This window comes from Penicillium canariense (assembly GCF_028826845.1).
Source record: "Penicillium canariense strain IBT 26290 chromosome Unknown utg000002l_segment0_segment0, whole genome shotgun sequence".
Lineage (NCBI taxonomy): Eukaryota > Fungi > Ascomycota > Eurotiomycetes > Eurotiales > Aspergillaceae > Penicillium > Penicillium canariense.
The window spans coordinates 1,433,113-1,456,683 of NW_026622729.1; the positions used below are offsets into that span (position 1 = coordinate 1,433,113).

General features: G+C 50.0%; 9 protein-coding genes across 9 annotated transcripts; 5 read left to right on the plus strand and 4 right to left on the minus strand.

Moving 5' to 3' along the window:
- Nucleotides 1-402: 402 nt before the first annotated feature.
- Nucleotides 403-1,429, plus strand: N7482_003729 (uncharacterized protein; the record flags this gene model as incomplete). The annotated part of the gene is made up of 3 exons (XM_056685854.1): nucleotides 403-986; nucleotides 1,055-1,151; nucleotides 1,175-1,429. The coding sequence occupies 3 exons, from the start codon at nucleotides 403-405 to the stop codon at nucleotides 1,427-1,429; spliced, it is 936 nt and encodes a 311-aa protein (XP_056544596.1).
- Nucleotides 1,430-4,419: 2,990 nt separating this feature from the next.
- Nucleotides 4,420-6,372, minus strand: N7482_003730 (sugar porter family MFS transporter; the record flags this gene model as incomplete). The annotated part of the gene is made up of 6 exons (XM_056685855.1): nucleotides 4,420-4,729; nucleotides 4,791-4,927; nucleotides 4,978-5,756; nucleotides 5,817-6,157; nucleotides 6,220-6,237; nucleotides 6,299-6,372. The coding sequence occupies 6 exons, from the start codon at nucleotides 6,370-6,372 to the stop codon at nucleotides 4,420-4,422; spliced, it is 1,659 nt and encodes a 552-aa protein (XP_056544597.1).
- A 531-nt stretch (nucleotides 6,373-6,903) lies between these two features.
- N7482_003731 (uncharacterized protein) lies at nucleotides 6,904-7,215 on the plus strand (the record flags this gene model as incomplete). Its single annotated transcript, XM_056685856.1, has 1 exon — nucleotides 6,904-7,215. The coding sequence occupies one exon, from the start codon at nucleotides 6,904-6,906 to the stop codon at nucleotides 7,213-7,215; it is 312 nt and encodes a 103-aa protein (XP_056544598.1).
- A 1,573-nt stretch (nucleotides 7,216-8,788) lies between these two features.
- Nucleotides 8,789-8,974, plus strand: N7482_003732 (uncharacterized protein; the record flags this gene model as incomplete). The annotated part of the gene is made up of 1 exon (XM_056685857.1): nucleotides 8,789-8,974. One exon carries the CDS (start codon nucleotides 8,789-8,791, stop codon nucleotides 8,972-8,974), a length of 186 nt encoding a protein of 61 aa, XP_056544599.1.
- A 424-nt stretch (nucleotides 8,975-9,398) lies between these two features.
- N7482_003733 (uncharacterized protein) lies at nucleotides 9,399-12,094 on the minus strand (the record flags this gene model as incomplete). Its single annotated transcript, XM_056685858.1, has 16 exons — nucleotides 9,399-9,580; nucleotides 9,641-9,712; nucleotides 9,813-9,889; nucleotides 9,963-10,029; nucleotides 10,091-10,167; nucleotides 10,221-10,368; nucleotides 10,427-10,634; nucleotides 10,701-10,799; nucleotides 10,855-10,985; nucleotides 11,058-11,188; nucleotides 11,254-11,322; nucleotides 11,379-11,447; nucleotides 11,507-11,572; nucleotides 11,632-11,709; nucleotides 11,769-11,865; nucleotides 11,977-12,094. The coding sequence occupies 16 exons, from the start codon at nucleotides 12,092-12,094 to the stop codon at nucleotides 9,399-9,401; spliced, it is 1,689 nt and encodes a 562-aa protein (XP_056544600.1).
- A 640-nt stretch (nucleotides 12,095-12,734) lies between these two features.
- On the minus strand, nucleotides 12,735-13,513 carry N7482_003734 (DUF846 domain-containing protein; the record flags this gene model as incomplete). The annotated part of the gene is made up of 4 exons (XM_056685859.1): nucleotides 12,735-12,883; nucleotides 12,958-13,244; nucleotides 13,320-13,365; nucleotides 13,429-13,513. The coding sequence occupies 4 exons, from the start codon at nucleotides 13,511-13,513 to the stop codon at nucleotides 12,735-12,737; spliced, it is 567 nt and encodes a 188-aa protein (XP_056544601.1).
- Nucleotides 13,514-14,601: 1,088 nt separating this feature from the next.
- N7482_003735 (uncharacterized protein) lies at nucleotides 14,602-16,086 on the minus strand (the record flags this gene model as incomplete). Its single annotated transcript, XM_056685860.1, has 3 exons — nucleotides 14,602-15,219; nucleotides 15,279-15,881; nucleotides 15,946-16,086. 3 exons carry the CDS (start codon nucleotides 16,084-16,086, stop codon nucleotides 14,602-14,604), a joined length of 1,362 nt encoding a protein of 453 aa, XP_056544602.1.
- Nucleotides 16,087-17,084: 998 nt separating this feature from the next.
- Nucleotides 17,085-18,896, plus strand: N7482_003736 (uncharacterized protein; the record flags this gene model as incomplete). Its single annotated transcript, XM_056685861.1, has 1 exon — nucleotides 17,085-18,896. The coding sequence occupies one exon, from the start codon at nucleotides 17,085-17,087 to the stop codon at nucleotides 18,894-18,896; it is 1,812 nt and encodes a 603-aa protein (XP_056544603.1).
- Nucleotides 18,897-20,138: 1,242 nt separating this feature from the next.
- N7482_003737 (uncharacterized protein) lies at nucleotides 20,139-21,953 on the plus strand (the record flags this gene model as incomplete). Its single annotated transcript, XM_056685862.1, has 1 exon — nucleotides 20,139-21,953. One exon carries the CDS (start codon nucleotides 20,139-20,141, stop codon nucleotides 21,951-21,953), a length of 1,815 nt encoding a protein of 604 aa, XP_056544604.1.
- Between the last annotated feature and the right edge of the window lie 1,618 nt (nucleotides 21,954-23,571).

Below are 23,571 nucleotides of genomic sequence, written 5' to 3' on the forward strand. Positions count from 1 at the left end.
GTCAGGACGTCAACACAGGAAATAATGCATGAAACATGCGTATTCGGTCGGTTCGGATAAGTCTCCCTGATGACCAGCATTCAGCCTCCCTCTGTACGGAGTAGACCCTGCAGGTCAAAAAGCGGCTCGAGAGCGCGCCAAGCATCTAAACCTCGTATTCCCCAGCGAGCTCGAAAAATTGTCCTCGGATCACAGTCGATACGAATGCTAGCGTGACGACCTAATCCTTGGCCGGGGCGCAGGCTCCAAAGCATGGAGGCAGGCAATCCCGCAAAGGATCCTACTTAAGTCTTGACCTTGCCCCGGCCGGCGCGCGCCGCTCTCGCCGAACTCACTGTTTACGTGGCAGAGATCTCGTATGCGGCATTATTGAGGCACTTCTGATCCCATATCCTGCACAAGATGGTCAATTTCGCGAAGCAGGCGGGGGTTTCTCTCCTTCTCCTCTTCGCCGCTGCTGTCGCCGAGGAGGCAATCCAAGATGAGGCTCAACAGCTGTGGAATGCAACCCTGAATATCGCCCAGGTGGGCAGCCTCAATACCCGCGATCTCTTTGGTCTCGAGCCCAGAGCCTACGAGTGCCGCACTGGATACTCGGAATGCGCGTATGATACTTCTCGCTGCTGTGCCACCGGCACCAGTTGCTGCGGCAATGGCTACTGCGCGGATCCCGGTGACACCTGCTGCACCTCAGGAACCTGCCCGAGTGGATGGAACTGCTGCGGCGATAACGGGTACTGCTCTCCGGTCGGCGGGGAGTGCTGCAATGGTGGATACTACTGCCGGGCAGGCAAGCATTGTCGCATCTACAACGGCGAGAAAGTGTGCTGCCCCTCGTCAGGATGTGCTGGGGAGTATGACTCCGGCAGTCTGGGAAGCACCGTCACTGCGGTGGAGAGCGTGACTGAAACGGAGACTTCGAGCATCACCTCGACCTATCACTATACTTATGCAAGCTATGACTACTACTACACGACCTACTACTGGTGAGTCAGACCCGCTGGGGATGCACGGATGCCGGACTGGGCGGTTTACCTAATTCTCATTCTGATAGGACTTATTGGTTCTACTTCTGGACCTCGTACTCCCCCTACACGGTCAAAACCGTGACGTCTACTCGCACCACAACCACAACTATCTGGTCCGCCTATGTGACCGACAGCTATGATGCAAGCTCGTCGTTCTCTCGGCGCATCACGTCCCTCACGGAATCCCCCCTTACTCTGCCACCTCTCTCAAGAGCTCCACTAGTGCAGTCCCTATTCAAACCGCTTCCTCTAGCACTACTTCAGGGTCTTCTTCTTCTTCCAATGGAGGAGGTGGTATCTCTGGTATCAACTCGGCAAGTGGATTGTTCATCGATATCAACGTCATATTGATGGGTACAGTTTTGGCGGCTGTGTTTGGTGGGCTGGCTTTTGCACTGTGAAAGGTTCAGTTAGGATTCTAGCTAGCGAGGGTGAATTTGCCGGATTTGACCACAACTGCAGCTTGTCGGTCTAGTCCTAATGTTCTACATGTCTGATGGATTTATAATAATACCTACTGGAAATAAGTTATACCTTTTACACCGCCTTCTCCCAAGAAGCCAACATAGAAAGGTTGTATCGAGAAGAAGCCATGGCTCAAGCTCAAACAATCCCCGATTTACTCTTGTTTCTCAGCCAACTTCATACAGGCCGTGTATATATACGACCACACTCACCCCTGATAAACCTCATCCTCGAGTCCCCTTGAATGCAACATGCGAGAATCTGTGGATAAGGCGTTGTCATGCCCATGGAGATATAATAAAGCATACGCAAGAGACTAAGCCACAAAAGAAGGAAGAGAATCAGCAGACCCAGATTCCTAACTCTCACGCAGTGACTGATTTCCCAGCCAACGTGGCGCCTGGGGATACGTTCCGGTACTATTTCAAGGGGGCTCAACTTGACTGGTGGGATTGGGGTTGTTTTCAAGATTATAAAGGCACAATGGTTCGCATTGATGGCAAAGTCCGCGAGCCGAACGACAACCGAGGCCGACCTAGGCTTATCGTACCAGCTAGAAATTACGTGGAGTTCATAGTGGTCAATTGAACAGCCTCCCCAACAACTAACAGGCTACTCAAAATCATTGCTCGTTTAGAATGTTCCCCAAAAGTGGCTCAGTCTCACCTCCTCGCACACCGACTTTGCTCAAAGACGAACGATGTAGGCCTAAGACAAGAAGCACCGCCTGGCCGAGTGCGAAGACAAAGTTATCGATAATAATCCATCCAATAATGCCGTACCAAACAGAGAAACTAAACCAATTGAATTCGCCATGCGATTTCTCATAGGGAAATGGAAGAGCCCATATAAACATCACCGATACCATCGTGAAGACAACAGCTTGTGCGGCCAAACCCGATAAACTCAATGCATTTGGAAAGGGTGTAGTCAGAATTTTACGAGCTTGACAATAGATACCCGCAAAGCCAAGAATCGTGAGAATCGGGTAGATAAGCATCGAGTGTACTGCGCAGAAGACGCTTGCGAAGAATTGTCGATCTAATCCCTGAAATGGCGAAGTGGCTTCGAGGATCCAAGGTAGGGGTATAATCGAGACGAAAAGAAAAGTAGTATATGCGGCGACTAGAAAGAATCTACGCTCGCCGTAGAGAATAGTTTGAACGAATCTGCGGGAGAAGAGGGTAAGATTCTAAACAGACTCGTGTCTTATATTATAATATGATCCTCACAGTGATAAGAAAAGGACTGTAACTATGGCAAAGTGGCACAGATTGAATCGGTCCCCTTTACTTGGCGGATCATGAAGGAGGATGTTGCCCTCAGGTCCAGACTCAATATATAGTGAAAATATGGAGATAGTGAACTGTTCTGTGGCCCGAATCAAACTCCACAAGATAGAAAGCGAAGAAATTCCTTGGGTAGTGTGTTTCGTCTGGATTAGGAAGATTTGGGGAAGAAAGGAAGCGACGGTGAGGATCAAAACAATACTATCAAAGTCAGTACAGACAGAAGTCGACTAAAGAGGCATACGTACAGGCGGCACCCTAGATGGGGTTCTGGCAGCGACATTAATGCGGTTTGTGAGGTGAGTCTGCTATGAAGTCATGCGGAGTTGATAGGCGGACTAGAGGCTTAAATATACCTATCGGAGCAAGCCAGAATAGTATAGACCACTAGCTTAATCAGACAAATAAGATCGAGAATGAGATCAAAGTGGGGTTTAGATGAAAAGGATGATTATTGGTTTACATGGAAGAAATAGCAGGTGCGTAGAGATAGGGGGAAATCAGCCAAGGAGCTAATCGAAGCAGGTTAGTAGCTAGCTGAATAATACTGGTGGATGCCATATTTTGACAACTTATAGTTAGCGTGCACTTCATTAGTATTTAGAACATGGTAGTTATCTGCCCCGCTTATCTTTCTGCCAGGGGGCAGAGGTTACTGTCTTCCAAAGACCATTGAACGGCCCAGCCTCTACCTCGATGGTTATCTTTCTATTGGATGAATCCTTGACACTAGCAACTACTTCTAGTATTAGGCGGGCCCTTCTAAAGGTTAGCCTAAGAACACAGCTTAGTCGAGGGCTAAAGAGCAAAACGCCGATTTACGAGAGGTCTATCTTTATCATTTATCCGACTTGTAATTATATTATATTATTTACATTGATAAGTCTAGATATAATAAACGGATCGGGTTTAGACGAACCGACTAGTTACCACTTGGTGTAGCCTCTATATAAGTATCATAGTTCTATCGCGACGAGCAAATATTAAATATACCTACATATACCCAAGATGGAATCGTCCTCTCGCGTGTCTTCCGCGGTTATACGGATACCGCCTCATTCGAGAAGTTCATTAATCAGCTTCTTTAGCACTACGGAAGATAGCCGGAACCGAAATCTATACTAGTCATAGACAATACGTCGTTTCACCATACTAAGCGGCTTAAGCAGAAATATGCCGCTATAGGAGTAAAACTAGTTTATCTACCGCCCTACTCACTGAACCTAAACCCCATTGAACAGTTTTTCGCCAAACTTAAGGCCTTCATTAAGCGTAACTAGAGCTCCTATGACGATAGGGGATTTGGTTTTCATCCTTGTAGATTAATAGCCGTCCTAATCTAATCTAGATAAAGAAGACTACGACGGTAGAATCTTAATATTGATAGGAGGCTATAGCGCCCTAGCCGCAAAATTATTTCCGTTCTAGCGCTTTTCTTTTTCTAGTCGCTACTTCTCCCGTCCTCTATATATTACTCTTCTCTAATACTATTAGGGATATCTTTAACACATCATCAACGCGAAAAATGTTGAGAATTTCATTAAGAAATTCAAGCGGCAGTCCAATAAAAATCTGCCAACAGGCGTAACGCAAAGTGAAAAGCATTTATTTTGCAAATCTTGCTGCAAGTTCACAGCTTAGCCGCTATCTGACACACTGTCGTGACTTTCGACATGCGTGCCCTTGCCACCCTCCAGATCCGAGCCCAACGAGAGAGGCCTGACCTTCTTTTCGGAGACGTAGCTCACGCGGCGCAGATGTACCTCAGTGGTCTGGTAGTTGATGAGGAGCTCGCCGTGCTTGCCATAGCGGTGGGGCTCATTGTGAGCGACGAAAACGACGTTGAAAATGCTCGTGGTCTTGTGAAAAATGCTGTCCATTTCCTCGAGAGATCGGTATGCGGTCTCGGGGTAGAAGAAGTAAACGACGGGGAAGATGAAGGCGTTGCTGAGGGGTTATTAGTGATGGCTATTAGTAAAGGGGGGGGGTGGTGTTTGGGGAGAATTACATAACAGCAAAAATGATGTAGGTCCGGTAGCCGATTGAGTCGAAGGCAATGGGCGTGATCATGACGACCAGGAAGTTGAAGATCCAGTTTCCGGAGGTAGCCAGGGCGTTGGCGGGGGCGCGGATGCGGAGAGGAACCTGGTTATTATCAGCATCAGACGTCTCGAAACAGAGATGAGGCGACGTACAATCTCCGCAGGATACAGCCAAGTCATACCCAGCCATCCCCAGGCAAAGAATGTGTTAAAGACGAACAAGAACACCGCAGCGGCGATACCGGGCTTGCTCTGGCCGACGAAGCTAGTGGTGATAGCAAGGACCGCCATGGAAATGGACATGCCCGCAGCACCGACCAGCATCAGTGTGCGACGACCAATCTTCTCAATGACGAAGATAGGGATCAGCGACGCAAGAAAGTACTCAGTTCCATTACAAGCAGCCAGAATCCGTGACATCAGGCTGTCCATCCCCATTGATTTCTCATAGATAGTAGCGGCATAGTAAGTAATGAGGTTAATACCTGAAATCTGCTGGAACACCTGGTTGACGTAGGCGAGGAAGACACGGTGGAAGTGGCGGTTCTCGTCCATAGTCAGGAGATCGCGGAAGCTGACACCTGAAGCAGCCAGAACGGCGTCCTTGATCGCGGCGAACTCGGAGTGCACATAGGGGTCGTCCTCGGGCATATCCAGGATGGCAGAGAGAACCTCCAGGGCCTTTTCCTCGCGGCCCTTGAGAATCAACCAGCGAGGGGACTCAGGTAGCGGCAGTACAAAGCACATGATTACCAGAGCGAAGAGGTTCTGGAAGGCGATCGGGAAGCGCCAGGCCACTGAGCTAGGGTCGAGGAAGGAGAATCCAAGATCGATCCAGTAACTGATCGTGATTCCACCGGCAATCAAAGCCCCCTCCAGCATGACGAGCTGACCCCGGTGGTGCGACTTGCTGCACTCAGATTGCCAAGTAGCTGCCAAGAGAGGTTATTTTATGTGGAGGACCAAGTATGCCAAGGGATAGATGCACTTACGGACAGTGGAGGTATTCATACCATTTCCAAGACCAGTCACAATACGGCCGATGATCAAATGGGGAAGGGAGAAGGCGCAGGACTGCAGTGTTGCGCCGACGACCATGATGATGGAGCCGACGAAGATTGTCTTGCGACGACCGAGGTAGTTTCCAATCCAGATGCAGAAGATAGCACCGAAGAAACAGCCCAAGTTGTATGAGGCAATCGTAATACCCTGGACGGTAGAGCGTTGGCTCTGCTCAGGCCTGCTGAGGCCAACCAAGCCGGCCTTGGTCGTGTCGATATCTGGGAAGGTGGCGACGAATGAGTTCAGGGTCAGAAGACCACCCATAACACCCCTGTTGTACGGTTAGCACCAAGCATATGATCATTGTTTCAATAGCCATCCACGTTGACATACTGGTCATAACCAAAAAGTCTGCATAGGAAGGATAGTTAGCAGGATGCCCATTGCTCGATTGAGAAGGGACAGAACACACAAAAAATCAAGACCGGCAATGATACTGATCATAATATTGAGGGCACCGCCTCTCAATCCAAAGTACGGTTTCATGATGGCGAGGTATAGTCGTGATATCCGTGAAAAAATGAGCTCAGGGCTCTAGGACAAGATGTATACAACGGCAAGATATGCCAGTCTCGACCCAGCGCAGTGCATCAACAGTGAAAGACAAGAACAATTTCAAATCCAACAGCACGCCCAACCTGAGGATGTAATTGGATACAAGAAAGTGATGGCTGAGTAGGGTAAAGAGGCCACCACTGGCCTGGAGAAGACCTTGGGGTTTAAGAAGGCCGTGAAACAAGCGCAGACTTTGGGGGGATCCACTGCTGGCATGACGAGGGGGTTCATCTGCGGTGCGCATTGAAAACGAAAGGAGACGGTGATCATGGGCCCAAGGAGGAAACACAATACAAGGTCGCATTGTCAATGTCTATGCGTCGCCGGATCGGGGGAGAGACGACCCCCTCAGTCCATACCACACCGATAGTCGACCGACCAGACCATGGGCGGCGGGTCGAGCAGGTGCAGGCAGACTGAAAGTCTCCGCCAAGAAGGATGACCGGCAAATCATCGGTCGGGATGGCCGGCCAGGTCTTGTTCGGCACGGGTTGCACCAAGAAAACCGGCTCCGTTGAGAGGATAGACAGGATTGACGAGGGTTGGACGAGTCGAGTCAACTCCGAAGCAGCTTCCCGGGGCTCGGTACGGACGCGGTATCGTACCATACCGACCATACGAACAATACCGAAGTCCAGCGGTCGCAAAAGCGCTGCTTTCAGAGACCAAACACCCAATTGGGCAATCAATGACTACATCGATGAGCAGGGGATCTTCGTGGCTCGCGTGGGGCGGGAGCTGGAGCTGAGACAGTTCCGAGGAAAAAGTGAGTAGTGGGTGTATAGCACAGACTACCATTACCCATTCGACATAGTGGACTCGACAGTTTGTGGTCCGATGGACCCTCCCCGGATTCCTCCCCATGTTTCCCTCCACGACTCTCTCCAGGCTCTTCCTGGCCGAGGAAAGGAGCAAAAAGAAAAGGACTCATTGTCACCCTTCGACCTGAATGAGACTTTCCAAGGTCGGCCCTTCCATTGACCCAATGCCTCACCTAAACATGATCTCTCTGTCTGATACGGCCGAGAGGCACCGGATCGGATCAGCGCACGGCCCAGCCTCAACAAACCAAGGGGGGTCTACCGGTTTTTCGGTCGGCCAGGAACCCGTCGGGGGTTGGTCGTGCTCCGTGCCATTTGTTAAGAGAAACCCGACAACCCGACTGGCCGGATCCAGTCTCTAGTCCCTGCTGGACCTACCGCCTTGGCTACACTAGCCACTGCAATCCTTCAGACGACAAGAATCAATCAATCGGAGTGTGACTATACCCACTGAACGACCGTCCGAAGGGCAAAGCCGGGCACACAATGGTCGATCACCGAGACGGGAACGATTACAATGACATCATCGCCAGGCCGCACGAACACAGTGCAAGGCCTCGTGCGTGTCAACCCTCACACTCGAGATGCGTTATTGTGATCCCGATCACATTGCCAAATTTGGCGATGTTGGCCATTCTGATGTGTTTGTTGTTGCATTGGAAGAGTCATTGAGGATAAGGGGCCAATTGGATACCAATTGCCCGTCCGGCACGAAGCATTGCGCACCGCTGTAACAGCATAGTTGGTGGATCGGCGTCGCGCCCATATCTCCCAGAGATGACCACCTGCCCGGGGCATCACTGATGTTCGTACACGAGCCATGTCAACGTCCGCAAGGAAAAGATGAAGCTGACGGTCCACCGTACAATGCATTGATAATCGAAAATTTGGTATCTGGACTCAATATCCGCAATGGTGGGGAGCCCTAGTGGTCGAAGTAGAAGCCGCGAAAAAGAAACGTACATGCTCAAGGTGCAAAGGGATACATATCACCCCCAAATGGCGAGTGCGACCTCCTTTCGAGCCTATGTCCTATGAACTTGAACCTTCATCTCCTCCACACTCCAGCCAGCTAGCCCGGGGCATAAATGGTTGCTGGGTGCTCCGCATTCAGCGGCGAGCAAGAATACAGTACACGGGATCGGCGTCACAACGGCGTATTACACCCACCATACTGCAATACATCTCCCAACATGCACTATGGCGCAAAGCGCACTTGCGCATCGATCCTTTAACCGTTGTATCGCTCGGTCCATTGCCCAATCAAAGAATCCCCTCGACGGTAAACATCATCTCAGCCCGAGACCAGACGGGTCGGTATCGGCATTCATCCTTAGTGCGCGGCTCCCGTGGAATGAGGTCATCGGGCATGTCACCCACGAGCGAAGAACGGCGCCAATGCATCCCGATAACTGGGTCTCGGGTGATTTTCTGTAGTGAGTGAATACCGCGAAATCAATCATGGTGTGCGGCATTGTGCTGCTCGGCGACGCTGAGACGGCCCGGCACCGGCACCGAGCTTAGAGATGCCGGCCGGAAAATGGACCTCTGGTATCCGGATGGCTGGGGATGCCGATGTGCAGACGTGGTTCGGGCAGTGTGGTGCCGTCATCACTGGTTCTCCAGGGGCACGCCAGACTGCAACCGGCCCCGTCGCAGCTCTGGTTATCTTGGACTCCTGGTGTCTTGTTTGGTCAGGACTGGCCAATTAGCCGGACCCAGTGCTTTCCTGAGATATCAATTAAAGGATTTATGGTTATCTTAGCCTGTAGCCAATTACAAAGTGGCGGGACTTGCCATGCACTTAATGTAAACCTCGATTGGACGGAGATTGGGATAAAAGATATTTGCCATAATGTCGAGTCTCGCCCTCGAAATCAAAACGTAAAATCGTCCGTGGGAAAACTACATCAGTAGACGACCAATCCGCTAGGGAGAAAATACTGTTGAAACGATCAAGCACAACAAGCGCACATCCTTGGCCATCGTCCATGTGCAGGTTCACTGGGTGAAACATCCCAACACGGTCAATGTCCGATCAGCCGCTCATCATGAAAGATCGATAGAAAGATAACGAGTGTCCCCTCCTTGCGCAGATCAAAGCCCATCCCCTGGGTGCAAATTTCCTGATCGCATTCACCAGGCCACATCTTCCATTTGCTGCCGCACATTCTCGACCTCACCACCATGGTCATAATCGGCCTGGCCAGACCGACCCCGGCCATAATCGGGCTCGTCACCACCATCACCGATAGCTTCATTCTCTTCCGGCACATTGAGAGCTTCGGGCTGGGGGCAGCGCCGCACGGTGTGGCCCACTATTTCATTATCAGCATATCATCAGTTGGGTCAATTTAAAAGCCGGGGTATTAACGTACTCTCGCCGCACTGGTTGCACTTCACCTTCGACCAGTCCTTGGGCTCAGGGCAATCCCGGGCCGCATGTCCCGCTGTGAGCAATAATTTTAGTACTCGATTCCACATGATTGGACGTCACGTCTCTGCTTCATGTTTCAAAGGGAGCTTATGGCAGGAGTCATTATTACTCACACTTCTCGCAGTTGCGGCATATCATCATATCAGGGTTGCGGGGCTGGTCACATTCACGAGCAAGGTGATCCTCCGACCTACAAGCAGATTAGCAAGGGGATCATTTGTTTCGTCAAATCTTTATTTCCTTTATGGCATGCTGATACATACCCACAGTTGCGGCAGGTGCGCGGGACTCTTTCAGGCTGGTTTGGGCAGTCCTTCGCAAAGTGACCAACTAGAGGATTGTTAGTATAGCATCATTCCATGATAAACGAACGTCGGACTCGCAACATTACCTTCATTGCATCGACGGCATTCGATGTCGGTTGCAGCTGGCGATTCTGGGCAGTCACGAGCCTCGTGTCCTTCAACGCTAGATGTTGTTAGGTCCGTGGACCTTGGACGGGAATGGGAAACAGAACATACCCGCAGTTACGGCAGCCGTACTTGCTGCGTCGCTTTTCTTTGCAGTCGCGGACGCGGTGGCCTATGCTCTCACAGTTGTTGCACTTTATCTCAGTCTTCTCAACCTCGGCACGGTCCTGCTTGCAAGCACGTGCACTGTGTCCCATCTCTATGACAAGTCAGATTTAAAACATGGTAGTTTCCAAGCTTGATCAAAGTCAACTTACCCCCACAGTTCCAGCACTTGGTGACCTGACGATCGTAAGGCAGCCCAGCATTGGCCAGGCGCTCAAGATTTTCATCGCTGTCCCGAGGCCAGCGCTGCTCTTGGTTTGCACGCATGGGTTTGTCGGAGAAGAAGAAGCCGACAAGATACTCGCGGTCTAGCTGGCCCTGAAGATCGATCAGGCTAAGGACATCCTCACGCTCCTTCTCCTACGGAATCATTGAGCGTTAGATAAGGCGTCCACTAATGGGAGATGTGGCAAGGGAATCAGGTACCAGAGCAATGAGAAAGACCTTGAAAGTCTCTCCGCGCATTTTCTTTTCGATCTCTGCATAGGTAGCATCCGGAACAGCCTTGGAGTAGACTTGAACAGCCTTTGTTGCAAATTTTAGCAGGAATTCAAACGTGTGAGACGTGGAGGTATATTACCTCGCGGAAGTCGACGATATCCTTTTCATCACTCGCTTTCTTCATCATGCCCCAAGCCTCCTCGGGAAGCCGGTCCGCAACGTGGTTCAGGTCGAATTTGCGATTCTCCTTGCAATCTCTAGCGATGTGGCCTATATCATTGATTTCAATCAGTTCCAGTTCTTTTGGCTTTTATTTCAGATGATGGGTTTGATATTCTCGACCTTCGCCCCGACAATTCTTGCAGATATCCACTGGCCTCTCAGGGCAAGCAGAAGCCGGATGACCCTCCTGCGAACAGATGCGGCAAGCACCTTTGAAGACAGAAGGGTTCGGGCAGTCAGCCTTGGAGTGACTGCATTTATAGTAAGATATCATTGATCGGGAAATTGAGTATATTTATCATGAGCAATCACTTACCCATCCTGACCGCAGTTGAAGCATGCTCCCATGGGCTTGCGTGGGTTCGGGCAATCTGCCTTGGAATGTCTGGTAACCAAAAGGTTAGTGTAGACCCCAACTGTGTAGGTGCTCCATGGACTTGCCCTTCCTGGCCACAGTTGTAGCACTCGCCCATAGGCTTGTGCGGGTTCGGGCAATCTGCCTTGGAATGTCTGGAGGGACGCGAATTTAGATTCTCCTCGGCGGCATTGCTTTGTAGTTCACAACTGACCCTTCATCACCACAGTTGAAGCATGACTGGACCTTCCGACGGTTAGGACAGTCTGCCTTGGTATGACTGCACCCAACGAAATTAGTACAAGCTCACAATCACGGTACCTTGTGGTCTGAACTCACCCCTCTTCGCCGCAGTTGTAGCAAGCTTGGGTTTGGAGATTTGGGCATTGGCGCGCGAAGTGACCAGTCTCACCGCAGCTTGGGGGTTCTCAGTTAGCGATCAGATGAGGTTGGCTATGGAACACAGAAAGACTTACACGCGGCAAGCGAAGTCTCCGCTCTCATCCGGGGTTGTAGTATGCTGAGCATCATGCCCAGAAGAGCGAGTATCCATGCTCTCGTTGTTGCCGGTACCTAGGGGAAAGTCAGTTTGCCAAGAAATGGAGGACGTAGTAGGAAGAGAAGGTGGTGGAGGAAGAGAAATGTGAAAGAAGATGAAAGGAAGTGGTCAAGGAATGAGGGGACATGGCATGCCTTGGACAGTGTTATCCCACCCATCAAAATCACCCTTTTCCACGCCGAGGGAGTCTCCATTATCCCAGCTGACGTCCCATGAAGACGGTCTATTCCAGACGGAAGACATCTTGGAGCACAGCGGATGCCTGAGTTCACTTCGCCATCAGTGTCATGTCCGCAACACGTGAAAAAGGCTTGAAAAAGTCATCAAAGCACGTCCCAGAGACGTGTTTCCCCCGAAATACACGTAAATGGTGACGGACAGATAGTAAGTCAAGAATATTGACAGCAGGAAGGGCTCAGTCATGGACGAGCCGGGTCGGATTCTTCATGAGCGTCACCCGGAAACACGTGCACTTCTTCCCACTGCTCGTGGGTGGAAGGGGAGAACAGGTAATATCAAACGGTTGATGCTACTTACCAGATGCCTTGTGATTCAGTTGTGCCCGGTAGGGAATGAAATACTTGAGGATGAACAAAGAAGAAGGGGAAGAGACAAGAGAAGGGAAGAAAGAGGAAGAGGAGCAAATGACAGAGCACGATATTTAGGCTCCTTCCTAAGCTGGAAGCTACACCAAACGCGGGGGGGATTCAGAGCAGTTTGCCAGCACTAACCAGGCTGTGTTTGCCAAGAGGTAATCGAATTCCAGTACATTTAGCTTATCAAGACACGGAGAGGTAGAGGATACATATTGCCGGAAACAAGTGAAGCATCACAGTAAGCCAGCTCAAATTTGAAAAATGTAAATCGTGGTGTTTGCCCTGAATCACCGGAAGAACCTGCCCAGCAGGCCACCTGCAAGATTGTTCACAATTCCACCACCAAGCGCCCGGTTCGCAAACGTCGATGCCTGACTGAATTTGTCACACCGGGAAAAGGCCACCGTGTTTGTGATGGTCAAAATGAGAGCAATGGCTAAATTTTATAGATTAGCCATGGGAGCCTAACAGAGGGAATCGTTGTTGATCGCTTTAGTTGGGAATACCTACCAACAAGGCTCAGCCAGATGACGCCAACCAGTCGCACAATAGCCAAAACCGCCAATCCCACCCACAACGCCGGTGTCAGATACAAGCTCAACCAGAAAAATCGCTTGTCGGTGGCGCTGATCGTCCGGACGTTGGGATCGGAGGATTCGAAGACCCAGTGCGAGTCGCCGGAGGCTGTGTTGACTTCATTCCACCACCGCAAGCCCACAAGTCGACGGCCGGCAATGTTTTTGAGATAATAGAAATCGGCAGATAGGAGGAGGAGGGTCAAGATGAACACCAGGATGCTAGATAGCCTTGTTAGCACGGCGAAGCTCCGTATTCTAGCGGGACTAGATCGTCAGCGACCAAGGGGCCCTTACAAGTTATCAATGAAGAGGACACCGAAAAGGTACATAAGCAAAGCACCTGTTGATTAAACCCGTAAGTAAAGTGTACTTTCAGCGCGATCTAGGGTAGGACAGCACAAACCGATGCGAATTGCCAAGAAGACAAGTAGCGTGATCGGGTGAGCGCTGAGGCGCCAGTTCAGGTCTCCTGGCTGTGTTTGATCCATGATGAACAGCAGAGAACCAATGGTCCTAAAGCTTCAAAAAGCACCGTTTCCGCAATCCACGACTTCCTAGCTTGGGAAGAGAGCTGTTGTTGTTTGAGGATGTCCCGTGTCCACGTTAGCATTGCGGCACCTCCCGGGCGGTGTGGCTGGGCAGAATAGTTGGGCCCCTTGATTCCTATTGGCTCACAGCTACGCCAACTCCACCCTCAACCGTCCGCTGCAAAGTTAACCCCCATTGTAGCCATTTTTAGCTCCTGGTCCCCTCTATTTCCGGTACTCTAAGGCAATCCATTTGATGGATTAATTGCTGCTAGCTAGCTTGGGGCTTTCAATATGCACCATGAATTGAGAAGAATATGCACATTATTGTCATGACTGAATACATTCACTCTGGCATACATAGAATATATTAACCTGTACCCGTCCGTACCTATCGCCCGCGTTTGGTTAAGAGAGTCTACCTAGAAAGTAAAGAGACCTCGAGAGAAACTAAAAAAAGGGTAAAAACAAAAAATAATAGCCAAGTCAATGCAAATGCTATGACTGTGCTATTATTAGGTGTACGAGAACTGAAATAAATACCCAACGACATCAGTCAACTAGCACCTGCAGCAATCTCTCAATGTTCTCCACAGTAATGGGTTTCCCTTGCTCCCGTGCCAGAGAAACTGCACAGGAAACGATGTTTTTGATCTGGAAGGTACGTCAGCTCTATTGCAGTCCGGTACTCGGTATAGGCGGCTTGACATACTTGTCGGCCATTGAGATTATGTCTTGCAAGGGCAGTATAGTCGGTTTCAGTAAAGCCTGAAAGCTCGGACTCCTTGGTTATAGTCCTGAGGAAGTTCTTCCACACCTCCTTCCGACTGTCCTCGTTAAGGTCTGGATAATGAAGGGTAAAGTGGATTCGACCTGAAAGATAATTCGATTAGCGGTGGACACCAAGAAACCGAATCACATTAATCAAAATTACTTTTGAATGCCGGGTCGATATCTCCGCTTCTATTTGTGGTAAGAATAGCCACACCACGGAAACTAGGTCGATATCAGCCGGAAGAAGATGAGAAGAGAAAGGGGCATAGGACTTACTATTCAAGCCGACGGAGGAAAACGCTAACCAGCGCATCACGAGCCAAATCCTTGCCCCGAGAAGCCATGAAAACATCGGCTTCATCGATGAGCAGAACGCAGCCCCATCGTCGCGTGATGTCCAGGATCATCCCTAGGCGCTCGTCCACTGTGTCGGCATCAACTCCAAGCTCACCAGTAGCAACCACATAGAGTGGACGCTGCGTGACTTCCGCAACCGCCTCTGCGGTAAGTGTCTTTCCAACGCCGGGACTCCCCGTCAGGAGTGCGATGAGGCCCTTGCCTTTGTTTTCCACGATATCGTCAAATGCTGCTTCATCCTTACCATGAGCTTTGACGAGTCCGTGGATGAGCTCGCGACGGGTTTCTTCCAGAACGAGTCTTTCGAAAGCCAGGTTGTTCCACTTGATATTGGTCAGCGATGTCACAGCAAGCTGACACCAGGTTTTACTAGACAAGCTGAAGCCGTTGATCCACGAGGCACAAGTCAAGAGTTGATCATCCGAAAGGCTGTTGCGACTGAGTTCATCTTCTGACCACACAAGAGGTCTATTTAAATCCGATGAGCTGTTATGGAAGTAGTAGCCTTCAGGGTCCGCCACTACTCGCCCCATGGCCTAAAGATGCTTGTGAGCATGACCGATCATTCCAGAAAAATAAGCCAGCGGTGACATACATTGAACATCTCCGATTTTGACAATCCATCAGGGAGAATTTTCTCCTTTACCCCATATGTCACGAAGTAATCTCTGCATGCCGGTTTCTCCAGCAATGACAAATATTTCCTGCCCCTGGTGATCAACCTTTCCCGGATGACAGATTCACCTGGATGGTGTGAGATTGGATAGCAGTTTAGGCTCTCGATCTTTCGAGATCCATCATATTTATCAATTTCCAACGTGATTAATCCTGTGCCGAATCTTCGACCACTGAATGTGACAATGTCACCAACTGCAGAGAAATAGTATGTGCCATTCTCACGCTTCTCGTAAGAGGAATCCCGAAGAATAAAGGCTTGTTCTTGGGACATGACACCATATCTAGGCGCGACAATAACTTCTTTTGGCGGAAAAATGGTCCAAAGAAGATCCCAAGTAATTTCCTTCTGTTCCAGAAGCGACTTCAAGCTGTCAATTTGACTAGTATAGTCCTCTTGAACAAATCGCAAGGCTGTCCCAATATCGTCAATGAGCTGTTGACAGGGCTGTTCCTTGAGCTTTTCTTCCTCCTTGATACGAAGTAGATCTTTCGCCGCCCAAAAGATCAATTCCGGCTTGGCCTAAGACAGGTTCAGCAATCAATGTCCCATTTGACGTGAACTATAACGAAGCAGATTCACTCACCACTGGGGGCATTTTGTTCAGCTCTAGGCCTTCAACACCCTGGAAGATCTCTCGAAAAGCGCTTTGGAGATGTGGCGATCGGAGGTCGATCTCAGTATGTGAGATCATGCCTTGCTTCGTGATGACACGACGAACGACCATGGCAGTTTTGCTAAAACGATCAGGCTTGGATGCCGACTTTGCAGTCTTGACAAAATGAACCTGTCGGTCTTTCCTGGCCGGGCTTTAGTGGAGTCGAATATTGCCCAGTTATCTTTGCCCATACCTGCTGTATCTGTTGAAGACTCTCTGTCAGTCTCAAGGGAGGGCCAGAGAATACAGACGTTCGAATGCTATCTTCTCTTACATCTGATCAACGCGCAACAAACGTTGGGCCTTGCTGTCGCTGGCGGTCATGACCCTTTTGATGGAAGTCTCCACGGGCATATTTTGTTTAGTTCCCGCTGCGCGGGGCCTGGCCTCTTCTGCCATGATAGCGCTGGTTGTGTATTTCTTGACGAAGATTACGTCTCAACTCAATACGTTAGAAGATGAGGATACTCTTATGATCAATTTCTGACCATCAGCAATTTTTCGCACAGTCTGACATGAGGACAAGCGTCATACCCCTGCCTTATCCGAGAAAAGCTGTCCGCTTTGGCCCCCACGCCCTCTAGCCACCAGCAGTGCGCTAATGCAAAATGCGAAATGCAGGAATCACCCAGCACCTTGGGCCGAACAGTTCAGCCGTCCGCGTCAGTATGAGGCTCTCGTGCGGGGTATCCTCCCCTTAGCCCGGGACATTTTCCATCTGTGGCACCGAGTTTCCCTTGTGAGGTTCCACTTCCACGGTATGCGTTGGCAGGAGGTGTGATATCACGCCGGCCCTAAAGTGCCGTGCCGTTCGGGGCTTATTATTTGCTGACGTGCGCCACCGTAGCCCGGTGGAGGGGTAAATGTGCCCAAACCCGCAGCCTGTGGGGGCCAAATCGCAACACTTGACTTTCTTTGATGCAGGATATGTTCCAAGCGAAACTCATTTGATTGACGATCGGCATCGCCCAATCCCTATCCACAGGCTCCGTTTGTAACCATTTCTCTGGTTGAAGATATTATCTCCAATGGGAAACCTATTAGCTTCCTGAATGCTGGCCTAAACAATGACTGACGACCCTGCCGGTGGCCCTGGAGGGCCAGCGGCTCCTTCGGCCTTTACAGTTGCACTCGAGGAATTTATCGCAAGTTGCTCTGGAAAAAGCAAAACGCCCCAACTCATCCAAAGCCTGCAAAAGCAACTCAGGGAGGGAGTACAGCTTGATGCCAATGCTGTAAACGAAGACATCAAGGAGCTTCAGCTACTGAAAACCGATCGCAAAGCTTCCAACACAGCACGGAGAGTCTTGAAGAGTGTAGTGAGCGCTCTTTCTACATATTCCGGTGTGATCGACACACTGTGTTCCGCCGACCCTATGCCGACGGCTGTGATATGGGGCTGCTTGAGGGCCGTGATTGACTGCTCGAAGCGATTCCTTGACCTTTATGAAAAAATCGGGGATCAAATCGCAGACTTGAATGCTCATATCGAAACATTAAACGATTGCGAGGATCTGTTTGGGCATTCAACAACAATGCGACTGTTACTACAAGATTCGTACATTGACATCATTCGTTTCTGGCTGCGCGTCGAGAAAGAATGCAATCGTTGTGTCGCCAATCGGCTCGCTCGATCGGTGGTCCCGTTCAGTGTTTCCAAGCTTGATGAAATCATTGCGAAAATTGAGAAGAGTGCGAAACGGATAGATCGCCTTGCGCCTTACGTGAAGGAAGGCATAGATAGAGGGGAGCGCGAAAACCAGGCTGAGGAGCGTCGACTTGCCGGGCTTTCGCGAGAAGAACAGTCAAAATATATTCAACTATCCGAGGAGCGATATGCAAAGCAGTTGGAAATGCTCGAAAGCGATCGGAAGGCCCAGAAGGTGAAGGATGTCCAGAACTGGCTACGTCCCGGGGTTTCCCTTTTGAACGAGAGCAATTTCCATCATCAGAAGAACAATCTGAATCGCAGGAGCCCGGCGACCTGCGACTGGCTGTTTGATCATGACAAATGGAAATCATGGCTTGAGATTAGTGACCCAGCATCTCAGCTGTGGTTGAAAGCTGCGCCCGGCGTCGGAAAATCAGTCTTGACAGCTTATGCGATTGCGCAGGTGTCACAGCTGACCCCGCGCCGATCAGCCGTCATTTACCAGTACTTCCGATTTGATGAAGACTTTCCCGCCTTGTTTGTTTACCGATGCCTGGCGGAGCAACTCACAAATGAACTGGTGAAACACACCGACATGCCCGAGAAAATACACACCTTCACGCAGCGTGGGCACACAATTGCAAAAGCCGAGGATGTCAAAACAGTGATCCGAATGCTAGTGAAGCTTGTACCGGCAACTTATATTTTTCTTGATGGATTGGATGAAGAGTGCGAAACCGATAAGAGAAAAGATGAGATTTTCGAGATCTTAGACTTCTTCCGCGATCTAGCCGATGATACATCTAATCATCTGCGCCTATGGTGTAGTTCCCAGCCTCGCACGTGTCTCGATTCTCGTTTGAAGGCCTTTTCATTGATTGAAATCACTAAAGACATCAACGGCCAAGACATAGAGACCTACCTATCTCGCCAATTCGCTGTCTTGGAAGAACATGATCTTCATGAAGGAGAGAAAACTCTCATTCTTCGAGATCTTCGCGAAAAGGCTGAAGGCTGTTTCTTATGGGTATCGCTGATGCTCAATGCACTGTCCCGTGCGGTGACACCCTCCATGATTCATCAACACATCGAGGACGGCGTGCCTGCGGACTACGAGAAGTATTACTTGAGAAAGATGGAAAGTATCGATCCGTCACTGAGGGAATTTGTTTCGTATGTTGAACTTCACTTCAACCTACTTGGTTGGAAAAGGTGGAAAAAAGGCTAATCAGTCCCACAGAGTGATTCTTGCATGCATAGTCCACGCCAAACGGCCGTTACGTTTGGACGAGCTCTGCGAATGTACCGCTATGGCAAAGTGTCAAGAGGGACTTAACATGAATAAAGGTGAAAAGCTTTACAAGGGTAAAATCTTGCACCTCTGCCAGCCCCTTGTGCAAATTGAGGAGTCTGAAGGGCCGGAGGGTACGGTTGAGATTTGCACGTTGTGGCATGGATCCGTGAAAAGCTTCCTTTTGAAGAACGCCCAAATCCTGCGAAACGGTCCCGAATCCAGCGCGTATGCTCTGACGAACGAGGTGATGGCAGATATATGCCTGAAGTATATGTTGCAGCCACGGTATCGGCAGCTTCTTACCCAGAAACAGCAGGCATTTGTTGATCTAGATGACAATAACATCGCAGATCAGCATCTACTCTCCTATGCAGCCAAGTACTGGGATAAGCACCTCGATAGTGTTGAATTCTCACCCGAATACTGCCAAAGGGTCACGCAATTTGTGGCCAGCCCCCAGTTTTTCACATTGCTGCAGGTGCAGAGTCTCTTAGTGGAAGGTATTGTGTTTCTCCCTTGATGCTCATCTTGACGACAACAGTGTTAAGCGATATATATAGGCCAATTTCGGTTCTGGTGGAATAGTTACCGACCCTGGGCTGGAAGACATATCAAACGCGTCTTTCCCCACTGGCTTCAGGAAAACTGTGGTGAGGACCTGGTCAAAGCCTATGGTGTTTTTGTTGGAGAATGGGGTCATCTCCTGGACGTTGACACTACCAGGGGAGGCGACTACATGGGTGAGATCGACAGGTGCTTCTTTGGAGCACTGGGCCCTCGGAACTTCCTTCATAAGGGGCGCAGTCGATACAAGAGCTTGATACTTTTGGCCGACGAGGATCAAAATTTAGAAGCTCCCCTCCGATGCTTCGATGCTGTGGATGAATCAGCAGACTGGATGGTAGTTTTGAAGTTGGAGACCCTGTCAGTCCTGAGTATCTTTCTTGTGTGGATTCTTGGAAAAACAGCACCCACTAACTTCTATCACCCTCCAGGGAGTGTGAACAATTGAAGTTCAGGTGCGAGCGCTGGTACCTCAAAGGTCGTCAGCCTAAGCTCAAGGGCTCACAGACGCTGCACTGCTCGTCTTCAAGCTGGCCGCTTTATGAATATCCAACATCCCAGAAAGTTCCTGGTCGACCGCACCTTGTTTCATTTACCCAGGATCTGAATTTCATGCGTGTTGGATCCCAGGTCTATTGCAAAGGAGAGAACGACGAGTACAAGCTGCTTCCAATCCTGAGATCTGAAAACGACTACATCGAAGAAATGGCCAGTAATGGCTACTTTGTTGCGGTATCAACCAGACGAGCCATTTCCAAGACAGACATTGAATTTCCAGAGTCTGTCGCAGGTCCAGAAACGGTTCTTGATTGTGCCGAGATCGTGATGCAGGAAAGAGAGAGTGTTATGAGACTTCTGGATGAAGTAGCAACGGGTAATGTTGCAGAGTCGACACAGCCAACTACTGTTGCGAGCAAGAGTGATATCTGGGCCAGGGCCAGTGTTAGCTCAGCCTCTTCGATCTCTCTGGAGGATGCTGACGACCTCGACGCCGAGCCTTGGTCGCAAAGAGATCAGGCTCTGGACGCCGAATCAGACTCAGAACACACTGATGAGTTGCTCTATTCTTCCTCTGATAGCGTCAGCAGTAATACCGCTTATACTTCTTGGAGTGAGGCATCCACAGAGTCCCTGTCAGAGGAGATGGAGGACGACGAGCAGTGGAATGATTGGGGAAATGAGCGCATCACTCTAGAGGAGCTACAACATGAGAGAGAGGAACTTTCTTCTGAGGCCGATTCGAGTGACTCGGATGATGAGAATGCTGCCTTATTATCGGACACGGAAATCAAAAGCAATCTGTCGGAGGAACACAACGCCCAAGGGTTCTTTGGCGACCAAGCAACGCTTCAAGAGGCTTATTCCGACGTCGAGAGCCGTTACTCTCCTAGCGAGTACAGCGCCTGCTCAGACAGCCAAGAGGGTTCGGACAACGAAGAACGCGCCTTGTTTGAGGAACTGCTACTTGGTAACAAGACCACCAAGGGTGAAGGAACCAAGCGAACGAACATCCGGATCTATGATCCGACCAGGCTGACGGATGAGCCCATTTTCCACTACACCTGCTTCATCAAGGGCGGTTTATTTGGCTCCCCGCCAGCCTTTCACCCCTCCAAGCCTCTACTCGTCTGGCCACTGGGCGACGGGGAAATTCTCTTTGCAAACTACGACCGCAAGACATACTTCACTCGCGAGTTGTGTCGCTCGCAGTCCCGCAGTTGCCATATCTTCATTAAAACACAATTCTCTCGTGACGGGCGGCATCTGCATTTTGCCGCACTGGAAGGCTCCGCGACAGAGAAAAAAGAGGGCGAGCCAGATTCCGCACTGCTGAGTCTTCAAGTATCGACCCATCGACTGTCAGACTCAAAGACCGCAAGGAGCCCGCCTCGTTTAGTCTTCCGCACCACGGTGGATCTCGGCAGAGTGACGAACATCCCAGTGTCCAACCTGCCCTACTTCTTGACTTGGACAGACGACGAGCTTTTCTTCACACAACGAGATCGGAAGCTGGATATCATTCGCATCCCGCTGTTCCGTTCACCGGATTCAACCGATGCCAATGTTTGCTCCCTCCAGGATCCGATTTTCCTGCCGCGCTCGGTCGAGGCCCGAAATATGTATTTCTTCCCAGCACGGGAGGCTCCTCCAAAGAGTGGACGCAAGAAGGATGAGAAGTCTGCCACCTTGATTCTTGGGTCTTATTGCAGTCTTCCCACGCAAGGCGTGGTAGTCCCTAAACACATGCATTATCCTCCTATTGCTGCTTCCCTTCGCGAGAACCAGGATCTGACATGGATGTGCAGGGCCGCCTTCAATGAGACGCGCAGCTCGCAGCCCGTCAACTCTGCGTGCGGTAGACTGAAGGGGAAGTTTGAGTCCTTTGACCGTGAGGAGGACTGTGATATTGTACCGTACTTGTATTGAGACTTGTATCTTGGCCGCGTAACAAGCATTCGCCCAATGAAGTGCAGGCAATTATCATAAAGTGCCCACAATTTTGATAACAACATACTCAACTTAACTGCGCCATCATTCTCATCTCATAGATTTGCTCGGTCAACCTTGGACCCATTTACTTTCAAAGAGGCAAGCAAATTCTTGGCTACACAGATACTTCATGTCTTATTTGCTGCAGTATAACACAAGATCATGATGGCATGAATAAGCCAGCGCAAAAGGAATCAGAACAGGAGAGCAGAGTTCAACTGTGGATCTGTCGGAGGAATAAGAGAACGAAGGGAAGAGAAAACATTCCGAGGCCTATGAAGGCCATCAACAGAGGAACAAAGGCCTGGTCCTAGAAAGAACCGGCAATCCTCCTGCATGGAGGGAAGACCCATCAGGTCCAAGACCTCGAGGACACCTGCAGGTCCGAGGCACCGAGGAATGGGGCAATCTCCATCAGATCAACTCGAGAGGATTCAGACCTCCCACCGCCATGATTCCCAGAAAAGACCCTCCAGTAGTATCAGTCTGAACTGCGAAGGGTACAATATGACTGGGACGAATTGCGACAAGGCTGATCATGCCAGGATGCAATGTTGAAGCGGAAGCGCGAGGTCCGAAACATACAGAGAGAGAAAAATGGGGTTAGCCAGGTCTTGAGGGTTCGTCCTGTGACTAAGTGGGCTTCGCATGAAAGCTGTCATACCTCGCTCAGAAGATTAGCTATTTCGTCACTGGGCCCCCAAGCAGCCCTCAGAAGGATGACCGGTTTTCATCACTGGTCATTGGAAGGTATACCCACCTGCTCTCGATCCCCATGAAGCACAGCTTCCCCCGCCCCAATGAAGATTCATATCGACAGCCACATGCATATGTAGTCGATACCCAAAGTTGAAAAGGGGAGCAATTGACACAAGTTTGGCCGAATAAAGGAAAGAAGAGACCGTGAATTGGATGAAGATGAGATGGATGAAGACGAGATGGATGAAGAGGAGAGAAATCATTCAATGGTGTGAGAGAAACGGAGTGAGAGAAATGGGGGGATGGGGGGAAGAGAGAAGGGGGGGCGTTGTTTATTGTCATGAAGGGAAAGTGCTTAAATACGGCAACCACGAAGCGACAAAGCACCGGGCTGAACGGAGCAGGAACCGCCTGTGCCTAGAATATGGGCGCAAGGATGACCACCGTCGAATGACTCTATTTTTTTTTCCTCTTCGATTTGTTTTGTCCGCTAGGGGAGACCATTTCAGGTACCGCCAGCCAATTTGTCTGTTTTGCCTTCAAGTCTTGAATCACCATACCTCCCCTTCGGTTATCCTTTTCTGGGGCCTAACTCTAGGCGACAATCGTCCGATCGACGTGCAAGTCACTTGGTACCACAATGGAACCATCAAGGAATGCAGAGTTAGCACAACGAGTCTTAGAAGAGCAAGGGAACGAGCAGAGACCGTCTGATATTACCGTCTGCTTAGATGCCTTACGACATTTTGCTTGTAATATTTCTGCCGTTTTTGGGATGATAAAGCGCTGGAGGTCGTTTATTGATTTTCTATTGTATTCAGCCATTGTAAACACTTTCTGTCTGTCTGTGGATAAT